Consider the following 9,814-nt stretch of genomic DNA (forward strand, 5'->3'; position numbering starts at 1 on the left):
CCCAGTCACTTCAGTAGCCTTTATCTCTCCTCTCCACAGGCGGGATGGTGGGGGATGTTCTCGAGACTGAATAAGTGAATGGGGAGAAACAAAAGTAACAAAAATCTTAATTAGATGCCAGGGTTAGGTTGAATCCTATGAAACTGTCATATCTATTTATTGGTACTTATGTATTTATTTATTGGGTTTTGAGACAGGGTTTCTCTGTCCTGAACTCGCTCTGTAGACCAGGCTGGCCTTGAATTCAGAGACCTGCTTGTCTCTGCCTCCCAAGTGCAGGGATTAAAGTCATGCACCTCTACCGCTCTGAGAAGTTGTCATTTTTGGAGGTCAAAACCGACTCCATGTCTGCAGTTTTAGGTGCTTCAGATGGAATAGCCCAGAGGAATTCCCAAACATTTGAATATCACCCTCCAGCATTCTGAGAACCAGCCAGGGACTAGTGCACCAGGGGAGACCTAACACGGCACTGTCACGGTAAGCAGGAGAAAACTAACCACCACAAAAACTAACATCTCTGCTTCTGTTCATTGTGTGCTTGCGACGATTTTGTTGTAAATTCTTTACAAGCTATTAGCTCATCTCTTCCATAGAAGTCACCTTACAAATCATGGTTCTGCTTACCCCAGTGTTATAAACAAGGAATCTGGGCACAGAGAGGTGAAGTAATTTGCTCAAGATCACACAGCCAGTGGTTCTGGCGGGTCCCAAGAGTGTCCTGACAGTCCCCACAGGAGAGACCCAGGCTGAGAGGCATCTGTCAGGAATGCCACGCTGAGAAGGCTTGGGGCAGGGTCAAAACCAGAAGCAGGAGAGAGGAAGCCAGACCTCTGGATGCTCTGGTACAGAGCCCAGCCTGGGAAAGCCAGGCCTCTTGTTTCTGACACCTGCGCTGGGGAGGCTCAGGGAGGGTGGAGAGCTAGGGGTAGTTTTCCAGAGGAAGTCCGAGCTGGCTGCCCTAAGGGAAGACGAGGGCGCATCCTTGAGAGAGCCTAAAGGAGCCCGGGAAATAGCGGGAGCCACACATTTTCTACCAGTTTGGCCCCATGGTAAGTAAGATACTGACGAATCGGAATTTTTTTTTCTTTGTGGCAAGGACCACCGGGTGCCTGCTGCTGTCCTAGCCAAGGAATTGAGTGTGACAAACCCAAGACACCCCAGCTGACTCCCACCGGGGTTCCCTGCCTAATCCTCCAGGGAAACTTCTGTTTCCTCTTTCCACCCTGCAGGGCCAACCCGGGCCAAGGAATCCTCCCCTCCCCCTCAGTCCTGCCCTCCCTTTCCCAAGGTGGCCAAGAAAAAAGCTCAGAACTATACCTGTACAGCAGGACAAGTGGAAGGAGGCGAGGACCAGGCTGAAGAGCAGGGTGGCCTGCGAGGCAGAGGTGAGGTACCCAGGGCTGCAGAGGGAGACACCTGTCTGGGCCATGTTGGTACAAGGGGTGCCCCGGGTTGGGGACCCTGGGTCCTGTATGCGTGGTGTTTGAGGTGACTCCTGTCCTGAAGGAGCTGGGCATCTGTTCAGTGTTTGGGGGAAAAGAAAGAGGGCGGAGCCAAAGAAACTGCCTGTCACACCCGCTCTGCCTCTGTAACTGTGGCTGGAGGAGGGGAGGAGGGGCAATCCCTGTCCCCTGTTTTTGAGGCAAAATTGTTCCCCTTAAGGAAAAGGGAAGGGGAATCACCGGCTGATTCGTTGGGGCTGGCCTTGCTACCGCTTCACCTGCAGGCGGAGTGTAGATTCCCTCAGCCAGTGTCTCCGTTATTTATTGAGCACTGACTGTGTGCCCTGTATCCACTCCGGGTGCTACTGTTACAAAACACAAGACCCCGAGTAGCCATGGGAATGACTAAATGATTAAGGACTTTGGGCATCAGTGGCCAGAGCCAAGCCATCTCTTCTGGTAGGACACGTTAGGGGGAAAAGTGACATTTGTACTGGGCCTTGACACATGCACAGTATTTTGAGGGGTAAAGAGGAGAAAGAGGGATTGCTGAAGGAAGACAGATGCATAGAGAGGCCACAGACAGAGTGGTGCCCGGAAGCCCACTCCGATTGGCACGGATAAATCTTGGTCAGCATGGCAGTGGGAGGCCTGGAGAGCCAGGCTGAGTACTATCTATGCCAACTGGAGAATGTGTAGCTACATGAGGAGTCTGTGCGCAGATGCTGGACTGAGTAGCAACAGTCTGATGGAACCCTGCTTTCAGTGTAAACCGTTGCCTGATGGTGTTCTCGTCTGAGTATCCTTACCTAAGGGAGTGAATTCCGAGATTTCATGGGGACGATTGAAACCATGAACACTGCTGAAGCACACGTATACACATACCTAAGATAACATTTAATTCAGAGTTATAATAGTTTAATCCCAGCACTTAGGAGGCAGAGGCAGGTGGATCTCTGAGTTTGAGACCAGCCTGGTCCTTAGAGAGAGTTCCAGGACAGTCAGGGAGATATAGAGAAACCTTGTTTCGAAAAACTAAATAATAATAATAATAACTTAGGAATTGCTTCTGGAATTTTCCATTTAATATGATCAGACTCGAATTGATGACAAGTCACTGGAATGTCAGGAAATTACAGAGAAGCTGAGGGGAGTTGGCTGCAGTGTTGCACGCTCACCTTGAGAGTGCGAGGCACCCGTGAGCCTAGCTAGCACAGAGACTCCGAGGTCACTGAGACCGGGTTCCTGTCCTTGAGGAGAGCACACTCCTGCAGAGAGGTCATGTGAGGAAGAATTTGGATGCAATGTGGTAAGACAGTTTTGGAAAGAGAGAAGAAAAATGAGAGGAGCAGTGGGCGGGCTTACAGAGGAAGCGACATTAGGCTGGTGTGGAAGTTGGCGTGTGCAGAGGGGAGTTGCACGTTCTTCAGGTAGGTCTCGCACATCTAAAGTGAGAGAGCTGTGAGTGTGGCAGGCCTACCTGGTATCTGCACACTGTGTTCTCACACACAGTCAGCCCAGTAAGGAAGTGATGGATGCAGTCCCGCTCACTCGAAGCTCTGGAGAAAGTGATCATGTCTGTCAGCTCACTCCCGTAACACCAGCACGGAAGAGGCGAAAGCAGGAGGTTCAAGGGTTCAAGGCCAGCCTTTCCCTTCTCCCTCAAAAGCCTCTAAACCCCAACAACCACCAAAACCACAAAGTAAAATAAGCCAGAGAAACTCTGTGGAAGGACATGTAGTGGCCCAGAAGGGCAACTGCTTCAGCTGCTTCCAAAGGAATAAATCAGTGGTAGCGCTGATTGGGGGGGTGGGGTAGAAGTGCTTCAGGCAGCTCAATTTCAGGTCCAGCGCAAGCCAACCACTGTCTGGACATTCACCAGTGTCCAAGTAGCAACGCTGTGCCTGGCCCGTGGTTGGGGGCAAGGGGGTTGAGACAAAGAGAACATTTTACAGCGGAGATGGGGTTTGTGATCCATCAAAAATGTGTAGCTCACCAGGTACATGAGTGTGCACAGGGCCTTCAGGATATCCCCCGTCTAGATAGTGAGTTCTGGGAGCACAAGTGGGGGTGGAGGAGGGGACAGTCACAGTTTATCTGGATAGACTGAGGACAGATCTGGAATAGTCCTGAATACATGACAAAGAAAACTGGGTTTTATCTTACGATTGGGAAGCTGTCTCTACGGAACTTATAGATATGGCTTCAGATGGGGTTTGAAAACAGACCTGCATGCAGGAAGGTCAGCTCACAGCTATTTCATGTCCTCGCAGAGATCGCCAGACTCTGAAATAAGAAGTTGGGTTGAGGAGAGAGAAAAGGGCAGCAGAACTGAGAGGCACTGGGAGACCAGATTCCAAGCTAGGAGTGGTGCACATACCTGCATTGCCAGAGACTATGGGTCTGAGGCAGGAGGATTTTGAGATTCAGTCTGAGTTGTATATATATATGTAATGATAATATTTTTAAAGAGGCTATGAATTTGTGAGGGAGTGGGGTGAGAGGGGAGCATGGGAAGGCATAGAGAGAGGAAGAAGAAATTACACACACACACATAGTATACATATATGCAATTTTAAAATGTAGTAAAAAATATCTGGGAAGGTGAGGGTATATAGCTCAGTGGTAAAATGATTGTCTCCCATGTCCAAAGGCCCTGGATCTCAAAATTAAATAATCAAAAAAAGAAGAGAGGCTAGAGGTGGCTAGCTGGTAAGAACATGTACTGCAGGCTAGAGAGATGCCCTAGTGGTTAAGAGCACTTGTTGGTCTCCCGGAGTTTGAGTCTCGGCACCCACATGATGGTTCACAATTGGTATGTAAGTCCAGTTCCAAAGGATTCAACGCCTTTTTCTAACCTCCATAGGCTCTGCATGCACACAGCATAAATACATACACTCAGGCACATACATAAAATAAATATCAAAATAAAAACATGTACTGCACTTGTAGATGGCCCAGGCTGGGTCCCTTGAAATCACACCAGATAGCTTACAATGGTCCACAGCTCCAGCTCCAGAAGTCCAGCCCATTTCTAGACTCTGTAGGGAGTCCAGGAATGGCCTCTAGGAATGGGTAGAGTGGCTGTGGAGTAAACCCCCTAGGATCAAATTCCAGTCCTGCCTCTTATAGGCAGGGTGGTCCTGGGCAAGTCATCTAACGTTCAGCCTTAGTTTCCCTATCTGAAAATGGGAGAATAGTGTCTGTCACACTGTTAGAATTCTCAGGATAGCTTGAGGAGTAATCCATCGAGCACTTAGCACACAGAGCAGGTCAGAACTCTAAGCACTAAGTCCCAGTTTACCAGAAAGTTCCCCATCACTACAAACTACCAGAGAAATGGAGAAAGGCAGTCTTAGGGAACAATAATGCTGTGTATGTATTGGTTTATTTATGTGTTGCCTTGGTTCACAAAGGGCTGGAGGAAGCTTATTGACAAACACTTGAGTGAGGTAAAATAAGTTTGAAGTAATAAGAAATGAAGACATTATCCCGGGGAGTAGATGTTGGACCTGAGAAGCACAAGCTGCTGCTCATGCGTCCTGAACTTTGTGGGTTCAGTGTAAAGAGGGTGACTGGCTAGCCTGCTCACACGATTCACTGATTCAGGAACTGGAAATGACAGGGGAAGTTGCAGCTTGGGTGCTTTCAGTATGGTTAAGGGAAAAATAAAACAATGGAAAGCTGCTACTGTGGACCAGGTTTCTACTGTGTGCCCAATGGAATACACTGAAACTCAAAATGGGGTAGCTCGTGCCACCATTCCACGCCACATGGGGTTGCTCAGGCCACCATTCCACACCACATGGGTCACTCATTCCATGCCACCAACTAACTAAACCCAAGCTGCTTCTCTGGCTTTCCAAGGTATCAGTAACTGGACAGTTTCTATCTACATTCCCCGTGTTGATGCTTTCTGAAAAGGGTAACATGATGTTAATTGATGAATCATTTTCCTATTGCTCTGTCTTCCTGTCCCCACATCACAAGGAGACTCACTTTGAAATGACCCCTCTGGGCTTCCTTCCTTCTCTCCTGTCTCTACAGACAACTCTTCTTCTCAGCCTTTTGGAAACCCTACTCATTGTTAGAGAATGAGGTGGTGCTCCATTCTGGAATCACAGGTAAATCCAGTTATGCTCTTTAAATTGTGGATAATGTTGCTCTCTGATAGTACAAAATCCAGTGAGGAATTTATTTTCTCCCAAAGCTGCCACCCCATGAACAAATTCTTCAATATTTTCCTCCCAACAAACCTTACAAAGAACATTGTAAGGCAGCATTGATTTGTCTGGTTGGCACTAGAGGGGGAAGCAGGGCATAGCATCTGCAAGGCTTTGAAGGGTCTCAGAAATGTTTGAGACCTGACAAAACTGTCTTCAGATCCAAAATATGAACAAAAAACAACAAAAAAAACAAAATAAGCAAACCTGAGGCAACATAAATAATTATGACAAGCAATAGAAAATCAAGCAATTCATTTCAATTGTTTAAGCAGAAAAAATATATTATTTGTGTTTTCTTTTTCAAGACATAGTTTTTGTGTAGCCCTGGCTGTCCTGAAACTCACTCTGTAGACTAGACTGGCCTTGAACGCAGGAATCTTCCTGCCTATGCTTCCCAAGAGCTGGAATTACAGGTGTGGGCCACTACCACTCAGATACATTTAATATTTAAAAAATTTTATTGTTATTATTTAGGCTGTCTGCATGAGTGTGAGTGCACATGTGTCTGCAGGTGCCCCAGGTGGAAGAGGGCATCTGATCCTCTATGCTATGTGGTTGCTGGGAACTGAACCCTGGTCCTCTGGAAGAGCTGCCAGTGTCCTGACCTAACTGACAGCATCCTATCAAATCTGTGAGTCAGGGCGAGGGTAATGGTCCAGCCCCTACTTTTTTTTAAATCAGTTATTGTTCATTTTGAGATTGTTTATAAGACAATGGCAAATATTCATTTATCAGATGTGTACTTTGTAATTATAACACAGGATGGGCTGACTTCTCTGTTCTTTGATGAGAGGCTTCAGGGTGATTCTCAGAGTCACCAGAACGGCTTGTTTCCCACAGGTATGCAGTGACAAGCAATAAGGAGCCAGTGACCCCCTCATCCGTATCGGGTTTACTTTGGAAAGTGTACCAGGAAGTCAGATCGCTCAAAGCTAGACATTCTGTAGGAACTTTCACAAGATTTCCTTTCCAAAGAGTTCAGAGAGTGTTTGGTTACACATTCCTAAAACAAACAAACAAACAAACAAACAAACAAAAACACACTTCGGAATAATCATGTCAGCCGTCAGGCATGTACACGGAGGTAGTAGCTGGAGCTGGCCAAGGTGGGGGTCGTGTCCCCCACCCCATTTTATCTATGTCTCTGATTTCCTTTGGAAAAGTTCAGGAAAGGGCAAAGTGTATCCTCTCCAAGAAGACACTTCCCATGGGAATATGGGAGGCGCTTACATGATGTCCATCTCCAGTCTTTGATTAGGGCCTCCCAATCTCTAGTAAAGATCCATTCTGAGAACAATATTGGAGTTCAGTCTGGGCTGCTGTTCCTCAAAGACCAAGATTCAGATGACAAACTAATTGGTGGGGAAAAATCAAGTTCATTCAGGGGCTGGAATTCTTGGTAGGATAGAGGGTCTCAGGACTGCAAAGGGAAGAAGGGAGAAAGGAGAGGCAGGAGGGCTGAGAGCTAACTGAGGGTCTCATCATCCAGGGTATGTGTGTCGTCCTTTTTCATCCTCTCTAACAATCCCGACGGCTGGGACTTCCTGGGAATAGAATCTGCAGCCCTCCCTCCACCCCCGCCGCCACACGCCTTTAAAATAAGATGTATTTATTTTTATCTTATATGTCTCAGTGTTTTGTCTTCATGTGTGTATTTGTGCTATGTGTGTGCCTAGTGTCCCTGGAGGAGAGGTTTCAGGCTGGAGTTACAGATGGCTGTGAACGGCTATGTGTGTGCTAAAAATCAGACCCGGGTACCCTGGAGGAGACGCCAGTGCCCTTAACCACCGAGCCGTCCTCTCATTTGTTTTCAAGGGAACCAAACACTTCGTGGGGTAGTTCTGTTACAAAGGATAGAAAGTTACGAGCCTCAAAAGGGTAAGGGCATTTTAAGGTGAAGTTGATAGACAACTAGAGGGGAGGGGCTTGTCAACCTCCTAGCCTGGTGATTGGCAACTTCAGGTTCTCCCTGGTTCTCAGCCTTATCGTCTATGCAAACTGCTTGTGTTGGCACAACAGTGCTTGTGGTCAGGTTCGTTTTTGTTTAATAAACAGAAACGTGTGTCCCCCAAGAGTAACTTTAAGCTAACATTTTGGAGAAATAAGGGACATCCAGTTTCTCCTGCTAGTTCTGCCTACGTGAAACCCAAGGGGACCAGATGCAGACCCTTTTAGGTCTGCCTTCCCGATCTCTAACTTCTCTCCTAAGGCGACTTGGCCTCGTGTGTGACCCTCTTTCCATTCTGTCTTTCTTTCATTACACCTTCCAGACTGCCCACAGCCCCTGGGGAACACAGCCAACTCGTGCTGGTAGCCCTGGATTCAAGTTCCCATATTAGCACATCCTGAGGGAAACTTAAGTCACATAACTTTTTTGGTAACGGTGCTGCTTAAAATATTTGGTGGAGACTGTCTTGGAGCGGACCCCAGAAGAGTGATGCCTCCAATACTGTGTGGGAAGACCTTTATTTTGGGTCCCCAGAATCCCACTGAGAGGAGACCAATGATCCCCAGGAGTTTACTGACTAATGCAGATGGGGTCAGCCCTTCCAGAGATCCACGGGAAGCTGCAAGGATGACAGGAACAAGCCCGGAGGCTGTTTTGTGTGCTGCCTCTGGCTTTGCCATCAGCTCATTAGCTGTGGGACTGCAGGAAGTGACTTTACCTCCTTGAGTGGTTCTTCTCTGAGGGAGCTGGCTTACAGGACTTCTAAGTTTTCTATGAGTGTAATTAGTATAGGATTATTACTGGTAAATGAATATTTTGAGGTAAAACTAGCTTTTGTTTTTTGAGACAGGGTTTCTCTGTGTAGCCCTGGCTGTCCTGGAACTGACTCTGTAGACCAGGCTGGCCTCAAACTCCCAAAAATCTGCTTGTCTCTGTTCTGGGATCAAAGGCATATGCAACCACAGCCCAGCTAAAACTATGGTTTTTTTTTTTTTATTTTTAAAAATTGCTTTATAAATAATACCATTCAAAATTTCCACTTCCTCTCCTCTTCCCAGTCCCCCACTCAGCCTACCCCCTCCCCCTCCAGTTCTAAGAGAGGGCAGGGTACCCTGCCCTGTGGGAAGTCCAAGGCCCTCCCCCCTCCATCCAGGCCTAGGAAGATGTGCATCCAAACAGACTAGGAACCAAAAAAAAAAAAAAAAAAAAAAAAAAACAAAACAGTACATGCAGTAGAGATAAATCCCAGTGCCATTATCATTGGCTTCTCAGTCAGTCCTCATTGTCAGCCACATTCAGAGAGTCCGGTTTGATCACATGTTCGTTCAGTCCCAGTCCAGCTGGCTTTGATGAGCTTCCATTAGATCAGGCACAAAACTTTTTTTTTTAAGGGAAAAAAAAACAGTGCAGTTTAGACTGTTACCAAAGGCAAAACGCTGGTAGCCACTCCTAGTGAAAAGCTTAGAAACTCGGGGGAAATATACCATGAAAAACTGTGTGTCAGCCGGGCGGTGGTGGCGCAGGCCTTTAATCCCAGCACTTGGGAGGCAGAGGCAGGCGGATCTCTGTGAGTTCGAGACCAGCCTGGTCTACAAGAGCTAGTTCCAGGACAGGCTCCAAAACCACAGAGAAACCTTGTCTCGAAAAACCAAAAAAAAAAAAAAACAAAAACAAAAAACCTGTGTGTCATCTTGTTCTCTGTGGGAAATGCTGTCTTCCTACATTAGCCCAGGGTACGTTGAGGCAGAAGCGGGGCTCCTGCAGAACTCCACCCTAGAGGGTCTTTCCTGGACCAAGCTTGTGGTTGTGGAAGAGGCTGGGGGAGCGGGCTGCGAATGTTGCTCTGCGTCCCAGAGCGCCACCTAGAGGACCCGACGCTGTAAACAACAGGGAGAGCCAAAATGAACTGGATGGCCCCAGTGCCACCCAATCACACTGTGAGAGACAGCCTGTGGCCAGGAGGAAGTGGGAATTTCCATGGCAGGAAGGCCCCTGCTTCCAAGATCCATAAATTAGATCACTGGGTGCTGGGATACAGACTCGAAGGCGATGTTACCACAATGGAGTCCGTTGTGAGGTGTGGGAGGTGGAGGAGAGTGGCCCCTTTCTGTGAAGCAGCTTTAAATCACTTACTCCTAGTGTGAGCTCTTCATTAGTGCCATGGCTGGCCAGCGAGGCAGGAGTGAGAGACTTAAGTG

General features: G+C 47.6%; 1 protein-coding gene across 1 annotated transcript in view; it reads right to left on the reverse strand.

Moving 5' to 3' along the window:
• Positions 1–3,018, reverse strand: part of Tmem213 (transmembrane protein 213) — an 8,002-nt gene extending 4,984 nt beyond the window's left edge. Inside the window, exons 1-2 of the mRNA XM_057794230.1 lie at positions 2,923–3,018; positions 1,318–1,468 (exon numbers count right to left, since the gene is read on the reverse strand). Coding sequence (XP_057650213.1) covers positions 1,318–1,468; positions 2,923–3,018 — 247 coding nt within the window. The remainder of the gene's footprint in view (positions 1–1,317; positions 1,469–2,922) is intronic.
• Positions 3,019–9,814: the final 6,796 nt, after the last annotated feature.

This window comes from Chionomys nivalis, chromosome 1, assembly GCF_950005125.1.
Source record: "Chionomys nivalis chromosome 1, mChiNiv1.1, whole genome shotgun sequence".
Taxonomy (NCBI): domain Eukaryota; kingdom Metazoa; phylum Chordata; class Mammalia; order Rodentia; family Cricetidae; genus Chionomys; species Chionomys nivalis.